Source organism: Podarcis pityusensis, assembly GCF_964106645.2.
Source record: "Podarcis pityusensis genome assembly, chromosome: 16".
NCBI classification, from domain to species: domain Eukaryota; kingdom Metazoa; phylum Chordata; class Lepidosauria; order Squamata; family Lacertidae; genus Podarcis; species Podarcis pityusensis.
In genome coordinates this window covers 19,781,165-19,795,953 of record NC_138041.1, presented here as the reverse complement: position 1 = coordinate 19,795,953, position 14,789 = coordinate 19,781,165, and the positions used below count along the sequence as shown (strand labels likewise).

Here is a 14,789-nt window from a genome sequence, read left to right as displayed (position 1 = left end):
CAATGACCCACCCCTGCATCATGGTGTTCACCTTCTGGTTTTCACCTTCTGGTGCCGAATATACCGGCTTTATGCCTCTGTGCTTTTATGTTTGTACATACTTTATGGGCTAATAGCCGTAAATAAATAAATAAATAAGCTGTTAGCTCAGTTGGGACCTTCTCGTTTGCTTATCCCTGCTCTGCAAGCTAACCCTGGAGAAAAATGGTCAATACAGTGATGGAGCTAAGCGTTTCAAGGAATCAGAATTGCTCTGGGGAAGGTTTCCCTCAATTTTTGAGAGGCAAAAACTCAGAAGTAGGAGCAGCAGTTGCGTTTCTTTTGAAGTCAAACAGAAATGAGGGGCAGTGCCAGCAAGGGAGCCAAGAGGAAGAAGCATTGGCAGGTCAGCTGTTTTCATCCTGAGGAACAGGATGAGGAGGCAGTAAAGTCCAACTCTCAGAAGATCTTGCTAAGATCTTTAAGAGGTGAGGAGCTGCCCTTTCTGGATTGGGTTACACTTCTTCTGGAGGAATAGACACTCAGCTCAGATCCATCACTGCCATTGAAAGCACAACTGGCATCATAGAATTACAGAGTTGCAGAGACTGATGAGACCCAAAGGTTCCCTCTAGTCCAACTCCCGGCAATTCAGTAATCAAAGCGAATTGATACATGACAATTGGCCATCCACTTTCTAGAGAATTACCGTATTTTTACATGTATAAGACTATATCCACCCCCCAATTTTTTCAATTTTAAATTTGGGGGTTGTCTTATACATAGATTGTGCATATGGGGGATTTCTTTATTTGGAGTCCCAAAAAATAGGGGTCGTGTTATACACGAAAAAATATGGTAATTTAATTCAGCTTTGGTTATTTGTTCTGTGTTTTATAATATTAATGATGTTCTAATGATTTTATCATACACCATCACAATACTTTTAGGAGCTGCCAGTTTATAAATATTCTTATAAATAGAATAAGATGGTGCTTAGGGCTTACATATCAGCTTCAACTGGTGGTTCAGTTGCGATCCTATCTGGATGGTGATAGAACCTGCCTTCAGTTGCATTTTATTCTTCCTCAGAGTTGCTGCCTCTGAGACTTTGGACTCTGGGATTTAGGCAGCTTCAAACGTTCCTTAAGTTCTGGCACTTGTAAGCCTTTTTCTCACCCCACCGTGGAACTGCAAGGGGGCTACGCTGTTCAAATCCATGTCATCATCCTCAAAGCTTCCTAGCCTCTGCCATGGGTAGAGACTCAGCCATTAGGGTGAATGGGGCCCTGCCCTGCCCTCAGCCAGCCTATACCTGCCTGCTTTCCTACTTAAGACCAGTCCAGTGGGTTGCCTGTCAGCTTCCCCCTCATTCTCCTCTACCTCATTATTGACCTTGTAGAACTCAGCAGGAAATAAGATGAAGACAAAGTAGAATGAGTTGGCTCTGCCTTCTACTGCCTTTGACTCCACCTGCTACTGGCTTTGACTCCACCTTCTACTGGCTTTGACTCCGCCTTCTACTGCCTTTGACTCCGCCTTCTACTGCCTTTGACTCCACCTGCTACTGGCTTTGACTCCACTTACCACTAGCTCTGGCTTCACTTCCTGTTTGGGCTCCCTGCCTCCCTCCCTCCCAGCCCAAACAGGCACCAGCCACACACCGAAGAAGTGGTGGAATCTCTTCCCAGCTTTGCCGGCTCATCCCTTGTGCTCACCTACCCTCGGAAGCCCAAGGTGGCTTGGCATCCGAATCCACAGTCGTGGCGTTCAATTTCCAAGTGATCAGACTCCTTATTTTCTTTCGCCTTGTTTCCCATTGTCAGCACTGGCTGCCTTCCACTTTGGGGTTTTTTGTTGTTGTTTTTGTTTTACTCCTCTAATTGCCTTCCACGTTGCCTTTACCCGAAATGAATCAAATCAAAATGCTTTTCCTGGAGCATTAGATAAAGCAGGGGAAGGTTTTCTGGGTAATGAAGCAGATGCTTCTAATGCTGGAAGGTGGGGGGGGGGCCTTGCCAGGGCTCCATCTGCTCCATGCTTGCCTGGGTCTGGCACAGAGCCACAGCCTTGAGGTTTGGGGAGGGGAGGGGGGAACACTCAGACACTGTTTGCTTTCACCCCCTGCCCTGCACAGGTCTGATTCACACCATGAAAAGTTTTTGTGTTGCCGCAGGAAGGTGGGTAGAAACGACCCCCTTTTCGTGGTGGCGCTCATGCAAACAAGACAGGGCTCCTCTCAGATTCTTGCAAAGGGTATCTTGCTTTGACCATGTGCATGTGGAACTGCCTTATGCAGGATCAGACCATCGCTCCATCTAGCTCAATATTGCCTGCACTGACTGGCAGGGGTTCTCCAGGGCTTCAGAGAAGGGTCCCCTCGCACATTCCCAGGCAGGCAGCAGCTCTCAAGGAGGGTGAAATGTAAGCAGGGCCCTAGAGGAAGCTCCTCAAGCCAGATGGAGATGGCTTCATCCGACCCCTGGACCAGAGCTTCCCCACCCTCTTTTAAAGCAGCCTAAAAATGTCAGAAGCAACCCAATGACTGTTGTCTAAAATAACCTCCATAACCACCACCACCATTGCAATGGTGGTTTGGACTTGGGTGGCTTGCTCTCTGCAGGGCTGTAGTCTTGATCATGATGCTCGCAGTGCTCATTTTTTGTTTAACGCTTTTAAAAAAAGTGTTAACTTGTTTTTATGGAGCCGGGGGGGGGGGGCAGCTGGTGTTCCATGCTTTTCTTCCTTCCTTTTCCCCCCCTTTTGAAAAACCAGCTTAGCTGTTATTTACCTTTCAAACAATCAACATAATAGCCATTATGTCTCAAAGTAAATTTGGAAAAATCCGACTCGGAGTGCCTTACGGCTCCACTGGGGCAGTTTTAGTTGGGACTCCTTCTCTTTTTTTGGCTCTTTGATGGAAGCCTAATTGCAGTTTTGGCTCTGTTGCGCGCAGAACAAGGTGGCTAATTGTTTAGGCAAATAGATTAATTCAAGTATGCATCCCTAATAATAACATAAAGACAACAACAACCCCAAAATGGCTTCTGTGATGGCTTTTTGCTCCCAGGACAAGGAGTATAAATCTTTCAGAAAGAGTGCCATTAGATAGCTCCCGAGATTATGGGCATTATTTCTCAGTGGGGGAGTGCTTCTAAGGCACCAAAATAATCTTTGCAGAAGTGCACATAAATATGTTTAAAATTTTGTTTGGATGCCGTTTCATTAACACACTCTTGTTTTGCTTCCTTTGGGATGTGGGGGAGATGTCTGCAATCCATCTGCAGCTGCCTTCTGAGTCTTTCTGCAGCCTTCTGGAAGCCAGCACTCTCCCCATTTGTTAAATTCAGATAGGGAAAGGAAATGTTACCAGCTCCGATTCCCCTTGAACTTCTGAAAAGCTGTGCTGGAGAAACATGAAGAGCGAGAGTTTCTTGCTGTGATTGGCCCAGAGTTGCAAACAGAGGGGAAAGGGCATAGCTCAGTGGTAGAGCATCAGCTTTCCATGCAGATGGTCCCAGGTTCAATCCTTGACATCTCCAGGTAGGGCTGAGAGATACTCCCTACCCAAAACCCTGGAGAGCCTCTGACAGTACTGAGCTAGATGGAGCAATGGTCCAACTTGTCATAGTGATCAGCCATAGATCATTGGAGGAGCATCTGCTTTGCATGCAGAAGGGTCCAGGTTCAATCCCTAGACTCTCCAGGTAGGACTAGGAGAGAACCCTGTCTGAAATCCTGGAAAGCCACCAACAGTCAGTGTAGACATCACTGATAGGTGGCTCAACAGGTCTGAGCCACTATATGACAGCTTCTTACCTTCCTATGCAAGCCATGGGGAAGGTCCATAGTTCAGACTTGGATCACCTGCATGCAGAAGGTCCCAGGTTCAATCCCTGGCTTGTCCAGGTAGGGCTGGTAGAGACTATTTGTTTGAAATCCCGGAGAGCCGCTGGCAGTCAGTGTAGACATTACTGAGCTAAACAGTCCCTTGGTCTGACATGGATTAAGGCAGCTTTATTTATTCCTATGCAAAGTGGAAGTTGGGTAGCCACCTTGGAGAGCTCCCTGTGGAAAAAGGGTCAGGATTAAGCTGTACATGTGGAGCCTTCAATATGACTTCTTCTTTTTTCTTTATTTTTTTTTATTTAAAGCTTGATAGAACAAATAAAAAATACAGTGGTACCTCGGGTTAAGAATTTAATTCGTTCCAGAGGTCTGTTGTACTCTACAAAGATACACCCCAAATACCAAGCTCTTGTGTTTAACATAAAAATTGAAAAGAAAATAGAGAACTAGAAAAAGAAAAGAAGAAAAACTTCAGACTCTCCATCTATTAGCTTTAAATATATATATAACATTTTTGCCTCTTAATTACATTAAACTCTTCTACTTCCCATTACCCAACCTTATCCTTTCCCCCCCAGTCTTCATACCCTGATACCACAAGTTCATTTTCCTTATTGCGCAGAAAGTCCATAAGGGGTTTCCAATCATTAATAAATGTCAACAGTGATTTTTCTCTAATTAAGCACATCAACTTTCCCATCTCAGCCAAATCCATTAATTTCAATAACCTTCCATAGTAGGTAATAATGAGTCCTTCCATCCTTGTGCATGTAACAGTCTTGCCACTATAATCATGTATTGCAATATTTTTCCGTATTATTTTTCTAATTGTATATCCATAAGCCCCAGCAGAAGCAGCTCTGGTTTCAGTTGAACATTAACCTTCAAAATCTTCTGTACCAATGTATGCATTTGTATCCACTATTTCTTAGCTTTTTTTACACTACCACCAAGTGTGATAAAATGTCCCTTTTTGTTCCTGACATTTCCCACAAACATTTGGAACACTCTTATGTATTCTAGCTAATTTCTCAGGAGTTAGATACCAACGATACATCATATTATAAAAAGTCTCCTTTAAGTCATAGCACAATGTATCGTTTAACCCTTTAGTCCACATGTGTTCCTACTGTTCCATCGGTATATTATAACCATTATTATTTTTTGCCCATTTACTTTGGCTGCTCAGGGTTCCTGACAGCCATTCACTAAGAGAAGGCAGCTCCACTTCACCACAATTCTCTATTGGTGGTTTCCCCCCCATTTCATTCAGGGCATGTCCATGGCTACTGACCGTGCTCCATTGTCTTTGGGCTTTGAGTGATAGGAAGGGGTCCACCCTTAGTTTTTTAAAGGATTGTGGGGCTGAGCAGGCTAATGCTTCCTTCACCTTTCTCAGCAGCCCTATTTAGGCTTCAGTTTTGCTGGCATTTGCAATAAGCCATGGTTTGACTCCTCATGATGTACAAACATGGCCTTCGTCTGTTTCTGGATGGCTGCATGCCAGGGCGAGTTGCTGTGTAGGGAACTGGCTATGTCACTCAGCTATGTTTTTCTTACGTGAAGAAAGCGTTTATGTCTCATGGAATACATAAAGGAGTGTATACAGCTCTTAAGGAGTATATACAGCTCTTAAGTGGCTTCAGTCCTATGCCAATTTATTCTGCGTGGATGTCCTCAAAAGCTTTTCAGCTACTTCTTCTCTTGTGGGTGGTGCTGGTGAGGAGCTTACCTGTCTCTATATTGCTGCTTTCTTGTGAAAATCAATAAAAAACCTACTTTCATTTGTATTCAACTGACCGTCAATCAGTTTCATTTGGCAAGCCAGATTCTGCTGGCTGCCCTTGCTGAGATTCAGGTGCCCCCTGAGCTCTCGTCAAATGTTAGCGATTACTCCATGGAATGGATCTTGGTTTGATGAACCCTCCAGATGGTTTTGTGGTTGGCAGCATGAATAGAAATATTCCACCACAGCTACTGATTCTCCATTTTTATTTTTGTTTTTGTGGTGCACAGGGACGATTAAGGTGTGGAGCCTGCTGGTCGGCCGTGACCCGATCCATTGCTCCCAGCACAATCAGAAGATACAAAGCTTGGCCCTTTCGGCTGAAGGGGCGACGATAGCAACCGCATCCGCCTTCCAGGTCAAAGTGGAGAGCGCCAATGACAAGGGCTACTGGGAGACGGCTGCAGAGTTTGAAATCCAGAAACTGGTGAGACTACAGCGCCCATCGTCCCTGACCATTGGCCATGCTTGCTGGGGCTGATGGGAGTTGGGAGTCCAAGAATCTGGAGGGCCACCGATTCCCCATCCCGCAACCAAAGAGCCCAATTCACCAGATCATCAGGTTAAGCTCGACCTTGCGCTAAATGGCAGCTACAGATCTGGTGCTCTTCTCTCCCTAATACAGGTTCGGGGGATCCTACAGGTTCCATCAGACATGGCCATTGGCCATGCTGGCTGGGGGTTGACATGCTCTAGGAATCCAAAATTATATATACATTCATACCTTGGAAGCTGAACGCCTTGCGAGTTGGAACGTTTTGGCTCCCGAAGGCTGCAAACCCAGAAGTGAGTGTTCTGGTTTGTGAATGTTCTTTTGGAACCCAAACGTCTGGCACAGCTTCTGTGGCTTCCGATTGGCTGCAGGAGCTTCCTTCAGCCAATCGGAAGCTGTGCCTTGGTTTCCAAACGTTTTGGAAGCCGAACGAACTTCCGGAACGGATTCCGTTCGGCTTCCAAGGTACCACTGTGTGGAGGGGCACAGAGCTTCCCCATCCTGACGGGTGTGGGGACCTGGTGTCTTGACAAAGGTGGGTTTGGTTTTACATCTCTAAACACTGCAGTGGAGAGAAAATGCGGAGACGGGGCAAACCAGCCAGATGGGCTGGGCATAAATAATACCATTATTATTATTATTATTATTATTATTATTATTATTACATCAGCTCCATTGCTTTGGGTGATTGTTATATGGAGCTCTGGGATGGAAGGAAATCTATGCTCATGCCCAGGAAAAAAACAAGGGCCCAAGGAGGAGTTCTTTTATACCATAATTCAGAAGGTGCTCCACCATAGAGTTATGGCTCGTAACAGTGGAAGAAGCCAGTAGACAAATAAAAAGGCAAAACACCAGTTGATTTTTTTGTTGGGGTGGGTGTGTGGGGTCAGCAGAGAGGAAGGGAAGCTGTTAGAGAGAAGATGAGCCCCAAAGCTGAGGTTCTTGCAGTCACTGTAACCCCCTGACCCCTTGCAGGTAGGCTCACTCTGCCTGGTCCCCCGCGTTATGGGCCTCCCTGTGGCCGTAGCCACTGCGGAAGATGTCGTCTATCTGCTGAAGGTTGGGGACTCAGCCAAGGTCCTTCATTCTGTCTACGGTCAGCCTGCCACATGCCTGGACGTCACTTCCAGCGAGGCAGCGTTCGGAGTGAAAGGCTTCGGCTGGTTGATCAACGAGACCAACAAGGTATTTCAGCCTTTTGTTCTGCAAAATGTCTTGAGTTGCCCCCTGTATAAGGCATATCAATGGTTGCTCGCTCATGATTGACTCTCCTGTATTGCGTGGAAATCTTGCTTATTACTTTTATGCCACAACTAACAACGAATACCATTTACTCTGCCATCTTAACATCGCTGTTGGCAAGAGCTCTCCAGGGCAGGGGTGAGGAACCATTGGCCCTCCAGATGCTTGCTGAACTACAACTCCCATCAGCCCCCAGCAAACACAACCAGTGTTCAGGGATGATGTAGTTCTCTACACCTGCCCTAGAGGCATGAAATGCAAGTTTTGCCCATCTGCCTGGTGTTGTTGTTTAAAGCTCCAAAATGACTCACTTCGTATTCACCCAGCAAAGTTTCGCCCTAGTTTTAAAGGGAACATGGGAAGCTGCCATCTCCTGAGTCAGACCATTGGTCCATCTAGTTCAGTGCTGCCTACACAGACTGACAGTGGCTCTCCAGGATTTCAGACAGGAAGATTTTTCCCAGCCCTACCTGGAGATGACGGGAATTGAAACTGGGGCCTTCTCTCTTGCAAAGCAGGTGCTGTGCCACTGAGAATAAGGAATAACCCCCTGTTGTTCCAGTAGAGGCCAAATGCAGCCCAATATTTGCCCCACCCCACCCTCAGCAACTGCATTATTCCCTTGACACAGAGGCCGAGGCTGATTTGTAGCGACAAATGTGCCTCATTTCCTCGCAGAGGGAGCCAGGCTTTTTTGTACAGCTGTAGGCCTCTAGGGGGAACTGTTTGCTTTTTTATAGGAGACACTGTGCTTTCCTTGTGAGACTCTGCAAGCGACAAGAACTCCTTGGAACCAATTGCATTCCGATTGTGCAACTGTGTTCCAAAGTGTGTGACATTTAGAAGCTTGCAAAAAATAAATAAATGTTGCAATGCAGGTTGTCTGTGTTGGTCAACCAAAGGATGCTCCTGCCGACACCACAGGTGCCTCATACAATTACAGGTGGCAAAGTGTGCATGTTTCATAAAGATTTCAAGAGGAAATGATAACAGCGGCTCTGTGCACTGTGTCTGATCTCTCTGCTTACCTTTCCAACGGTGTTTATTTTTTACTGCGGCAAAGTAGTTCCCTCAAACCTAGTTAGAAGGCCAAGGTTTTCCTGATCCTGGGAGTTAAGAGTGCCTTTCTTCAAGGGATGAGTTTGAGGAATAGGGCTGGACGATATATATACATATATATCATCCAAAAGTAGTTTGAAGTCCATATCGCTCTATTGGTTTCATAATTTTTGACCTGGCAATATGTTGCAAATCAAGATGTGTGTTAGGGCTGGGCGATATATCATCCAAAACCGGTTTGAAGTCTATATTGTGATAGTGGTTTCACAATTTTTGACCTGGCAATATATTGCAAATCATGATGTGTGTGTGTGTGTGTGTGTGTGTGTGTGTGTGTGTGTTATGCTAAAAATCATGACGCTGGGAAAACTGAAGCCAGCCAATGACTCTACATAGCTCCATACTTATTTCAGACATTGTGATAGATTGGTATATCACAATGTTTAGCTGGTGAGAATGTCGCATTGCCATCCTTAAAGGACTCCCCATTAAAGCTCGAGTTTCCCCCTTTCCATTGGGGGTACAAGACCCCTGGAGCTGATGGGGCCCCTGCACCTTTCAGCCAAGGTGGCGTTTGCCAAGCTGTTCCTCTCTACATATGGCTCCATCTAAGGCTGGCTGTTGCTGAAGCAACATCAGAGCTTTGCTCCTGTGCAGCATTCAGGAGGAGCGCTGGGACAAGGCTGGCGTCGGCATCATAACAAAAGTGCCCTGTCCATGCCCCAAATGGAACCAGAAGAAAGAGCTCTGCGGGAGCCTCCCGAATGGCGCTCTGTGGGTTCGGAGTGGTTTCCTAATGCAGGTCTGAGGTCTTTTTGGTGTGCGGTGGCAGATGGTTCGCGAGGGGCATGTATGCTAATGAGGGGGAACGGGGCCGAAGGAACCCAGACGGTTAGGATGTCTCTGACAAGGACACCGGCTTGCTTGGCGTTCCCGCTCCGGCTGACATCACGCCGGAAACTTAATTACGAATGTCTATTATGATAATTATTCCCCAGACGTGAAGGGACTTTGCATGGGTTGATTATGGTGGTCAGGAGGCGATGATCAATCTCCAGGTTGATGCGAGAGACGTATCGCTGCATTTTGGCCTGTTTTGGAGGGATGGAGCCGTCTCCCCCGCTCGGCAGTCATGTTTCATTTTTGGTTTCCTGGGCCAAGGTGCTGCACTTGGTTGGCAGAAGGACTGGATGAGCAGGAGCTCGCTTGTCGAGACGATGTGCTTCTTTTTTTGTGCCATAAAAATCACACCAGCCCTTTATTTTACGTTGCTCTGATAACCGATCAAAGACTTACTGGTTTGCTGATGTGTCTTTTTGCCAGTTGGTTGATATAACTTGGATGCTAATCTTCTGTGGATGCTGTTTTGAGAACCTAAAAATTTAAATATTGAAAGCTGCTGTTTATTCTTAGAAGAAGCCTTTTCTTGTATTGCTCCCCTATCGCTGCAGCACAGCAGAACCAAAACAGCCTCACAGAAATGTGTGTATGTTGTGCCCTTGATTTTCAGCCCCATTGTCTAAAAACTAGTCTCCTTAATTAATTTGTTTCATTATATTTATGGATGCTTTAGCTGAGATTCCTGCATTGCAGGGGGTTGGACTAGATGATCCTTGGGGTCCCTTCCAGCTCTGCAATACTGTGCTTCTATGATTCACCATGGAGCTGTCCAGTAGATCTCGCAGAATCCCAAGGCTATAAAGTTCACTTTAAAAAGTGAGAAAGTTTCTAGCCCTCATTGTTACTAAGGGAAATAGATACTGGTCTTTCATAACATAATTGATAGTCCTTTGGATATATTCTAGAACAGTGGTTCCTTAAATCTCCCTGCCCGCCTCCCCGCAGAACCACTTGAAAGTTGCTGGGGGTCTCTTGCTGGACCACTTAATGGTTTTTCTGCCTGCTAGATCCTGGCTGATTTTAATATGCATTTTTAATCACTTATTTTGTTTCTTAGATATTATAGTTTACTCTGTTGCCCTCTGAATCCCATGGAATTCAAAGTGCAATACAATGAAAGAAATAAAAGAAGTAATGAAAATGCAATCGGAAACCAATATGTATATTTAGTGTGCCTTTGACCACAAATCCACGGACATGCTACATGAATCCCGTGGGCTGCTGGGGGTCCACAGACCCCAGTTTAATGCTCTAAACGCAGCAGAGCAAGTCCCTGAGCTTGTAGTCCTTGTTTTGCCGCTCGCATCTCAGTGAGAGAAATGACCACAGCGTTGGGCGGCTGCTCTCTCCCCACTTTGCCTTTGTCCATAGGTTAAATGTGTTTTGCAACCTCCTTCCTTGCCTCTGGCAGACATCTGTCCGCATCTTAACCCCAGCCTGGCTCGGTCGCCCACTCCGCTTGGCAAGGCAGCATGCAGGGAAACGAGGTCCAGGGCAGAAGCAGCAGGAGCTGCAGGTGCTTTGGCAAAATTCACCACCGACATCCGGGCTCACTCCTGGCTCGGTTTGGCGATGGCAGCTTTGTGCCGGCCACTTTGACACACTCTCTCTCTCTTTTTCAAACTTTAAAAAGGAAAGGGGGGGAAACCCCCCAGAAACCTGAGTGTTTTTGTTTTGAAAATAGCATCTCTGTTAATTTGCACGGAGGTGCTGCGAAGAATTATCATTGCACCGTGAGCATCTAGCCTTGCCGTAGGCTGGGAAGGCGGACTGCCGCTTCGCCTGATTTCCCAAGGTGGCCTCCTCTGAGCGGGCGGCAGGTATGCTCGGCCCCTGAGTGAGAAGAGAGTGTGTATGTGTACGGAAAGTCACTTTTGGGATGGCAAGGAAGTTGATGTGCGTCCCTCCCCGCCGCGCCGCCCGCGTGATCCTCGATGAGGTAGCATTCCCTGCGCTAGAACGCTGACTCCCCCCTGGCACGGAGCCGCAAGATAGTCTGGCTGGCCGGCTGTCAAAAAATTACATCATGTTGGAGTAAACGGCTTTTAAATCAAACATCCATTATTCATACATATTAACTGCTTTATGCCCTCTTTTTTTATTATTCCACACACACCTCTCATCCCCCCTCCCCCCCATAACTGCTTCTTCTGGATAGGTTTACTGTTTCCCACCCCCAATTTTCTCTCTCTCTCTCGTTGATCTTGGTCCTTCGAATATTAGCTCATCTGTAATCTTATAATCAAACAAATCACCTTATCTCCAAGCTCTGTGTGTGTGTGTTTAGCCAGCCGATGTGATGATTAGCCACACACACTGCATGGGGCTGACGCAGGTTGGAGTCCAATATCACCAGGAAGGCCGCAGGAATAAGCCCCCAATAATGCTGGATGTGCACTTAAGCCACGATCACTCGGCACGTTCAAAGCACTCTTCTACGGCTTTCATAGTCATAGCTCTCGTCCCCGTCCCCCCCAGCAGAATAGGATCCTGGGAACTGTAGTTTGAGGGTCCTGGCAACTGGAGCTCTGTGAGGGGCAGCCTAAAGTTCCCAAGATCCTTTGTGGGGAGCCAAGGCTGTTAAAATGGAATAAGAACATAAGACAAATCCTGCTGGATCAGGCCAGTGACCCGTCTAGTCCAGCATCCTGTTCTCACAGCGGTCGGCCAGATGCCTGTGGGAAACCTGCAAGCAGGATTCAAACACAAGAGCCCCCTCCCCTCCTGTGGCTTCCAGTATTCAGAAGCATTTCTGCCTCCAGCCATGGAGACAGAGCATAGCCATTGTGGCTGGTAGCCATCAATAGCCTTCCCTTCATGAATTTGCCCAGTCCTCTCTTAAAACCACCCAGATTGGTGGCCATCACTGCCTCCTGGGGAAGTGAGTTCCATAGTTTAACATTGCACTGCATGAAAAAGTCTTGTCTTTTATCCGTCCTGAATAAATGTACCTTTAACTCAGGCTTCCTCAACCTCGGCCCTCCAGATGTTTTGAGACTACAGTTCCCATCATCCCTGACCACTGGTCCTGCTAGCTAGGGATCATGGGAGTTGTAGGCCAAAAACATCTGGAGGTCCGAGGTTGAGGAAGCCTGCTTTAACTGTTTGCATGGCTGCAACCTTAGTTATTGAGCCAACGCCGCCTTCCCCAACCTGGTGCCCTCTAAATGATGCCGAACTACATCTCTCATCATCCCTGGCCATTGGCCATGCTGGCTTGGGCTAATAGGAGCCGGAGTCCCCCAGAAATTGAAGGGCCACGGGTTCCTCATCTCTGGATTAAAGCCCGTATCTCCTTATCCCCTAAATTGCATTTCTCCCCCTTTGCCTGCATCTCTCTCCCCATGCACCCCCCACCCTTGCTGACCCGCCCCCCAGTCCAGCAAAGGCCAAAGGTCTCAGCTCGCCCAACTTGCGTCGTGGTGAGGTGGCATTAGACTAATGCGTTGCCTGAACAAAAGGGAAAGCCAGGGCATAAATAATTGATTTTGCTCTCCTGTAACAACCGGCGAAAATGAAGTCCCATTTGCTCAGCCTTATTAAAAGAGCGAGGGGGGGGGGCGAGGCGGTAAAGGTCGTTAAGGGACTTGTAACGCGGAGCAGAACCCGCCCGTGAAATGGATGCTGTGCTTTGCTAATCTCCCAGGGCTTTAACTCAAAGTCGCGGCGAAGGCCGTCTTAAGGCGTTTGGGGCGCGTTGAATTATTCAGCGTTTGGGGAGATCAGTCCCCGCTTCAGGTCCAGAAGCTTTTTGATTTCTGGTGGTAAACTGGGATGCCTTTGTTTGTTTGTTTGGTAGGCGCGTTCCTGGCTGAGCCCTCGGTTCTGAAATTGAAAGGTTCCCTGTGAACCTGCCTTCAATCTTGTTGAGTCGCCGCTGCTGCCATCTTAGATCTTCAGACTGAGATGGGTGCCTCCTTGGCACCCAGCGCTTGGGACTCTCAGCAAATTTGTCAACAGGATCAAACCTAACTAGCCCCAGCTGACTTTCTCCCTCTTTAGCCAGAGTGCGGAACTTCCAGTCCACGTGTTGGATATGGCTCCAGGGACCTCTTTGTCTGACCTTCGGCCTCTGCTCCTCACTTCTCCCCTGTGCCATAATTAATGCTTCTCTTGAAGCTAATAGGAGGTGTTTTTTAATTGTCTAAATGGTTTAATGGGAGACCATTTATGGGGGAGTCACAGCTGGGGAGGAAAGGGTTAGCATCGGACATCTAATGAGTCTAGATGTTGGGGACTGTCAGCAGGGCCTTCTTGGTGGTGGAACCCTCTTGATTGAACACGCTTCCCCTGCATGTTAGGCTGCCGCCATCACTGATTGATTTCGGAGCCATATGAAGATGCTTTTCTGCAACGTTTGAAGATCAGCCTTGACTTTTTTCAACAGATGGCAGAACATGTCTTTGTATGCATAGGTGATATTAGATGTGCATGCTGTGATCCTCCCTTAGGACTGTTTTACAGTTAATAATAAAGGGATATAAATTCTTCTTTTTCTTCCTCCTATTTTTATTTGATTGCAATATATAAGTATCGGTATCTACTTGTACAGGTATACACCTACCCATGTATAAGTATGCTTAATTCATTTTTAACACATAAAAATACATTAAAGCCAAGCAAGCAAGTGAAATCAATCACGGAAATGAGAGACCTTGGGTTGTAGCCAACTAAGGCCTACTCAGAGGAGACCCATTGGAATTAACCAGCCTAAGTAAGTCAGGTTCATTAATTCAGTGGGTCTGCTCTGGCAGCCATTAACATTGGCTACAACCCTCTCAATATCTGAGCTATAAATTGTTTCCGTGTATAAGACTAGGTTTTTTTTTCTTTAAAAAATATGTTTAAAATTGGGGGTTGTCTTATACATGGATACAATTCCCCCCATTTTCTTAATTTGGAGTCCCCAGAAACAGGGGGTGTCATACACAGAAAAATACGGTATATGGCTAGATATTTTCTCACGTCTTAGGTTGACTCCTTTATCTCACTCTTGCAAGGTTAGTTAGTTTTATCATATGAGCCAATTAGCCAATTCCTATAGTCTCCCATTCCAATCTTCTAACACAGGGATAGCACTCCATTATAGCATTTTGCTGTAGGAGCAGCTGTTAGCAAACACATTATCAATTCTGCAAAAGCAGATCCTCAACATATTCAAATAATACTGTGTATGGTTGTGCCGGCAATTCAGCCCCTGTTATAAGTTAAATTTAATTTCTCATTGGGGAAGTGTTGTAACTTAGTGATAGGGAATCTGCTTTGCATGCAGAAGGTCCCTGGCTCAGGGTGGCCTCAGTATAAGACAGCTTTCAATGTTATATAGTCCCCCAATATTGTTAATTTTAAGAGATAACAAGTCTATAGTTGCTGGAAGGGCACAAAGAGGAAAGGAACCTCCTGGGGGAGAGGAACCAGTCCTAACTCCTGGTTTTTCTTAATCAGAGAGACAGATTCTTAATCATAGAATTGTAGAGT

General features: G+C 46.4%; 1 protein-coding gene across 3 annotated transcripts in view; it reads left to right on the top strand.

Moving 5' to 3' along the window:
• Positions 1-14,789, top strand: part of FBXW8 (F-box and WD repeat domain containing 8) — a 64,002-nt gene that overhangs the window by 36,680 nt on the left and 12,533 nt on the right. For all 3 annotated transcript variants that reach the window (XM_080986326.1, XM_080986325.1, XM_080986324.1), the window contains 2 exons: positions 5,845-6,041; positions 7,086-7,295. In XM_080986326.1, coding sequence (XP_080842452.1) covers positions 5,845-6,041; positions 7,086-7,295 — 407 coding nt within the window. The remainder of the gene's footprint in view (positions 1-5,844; positions 6,042-7,085; positions 7,296-14,789) is intronic.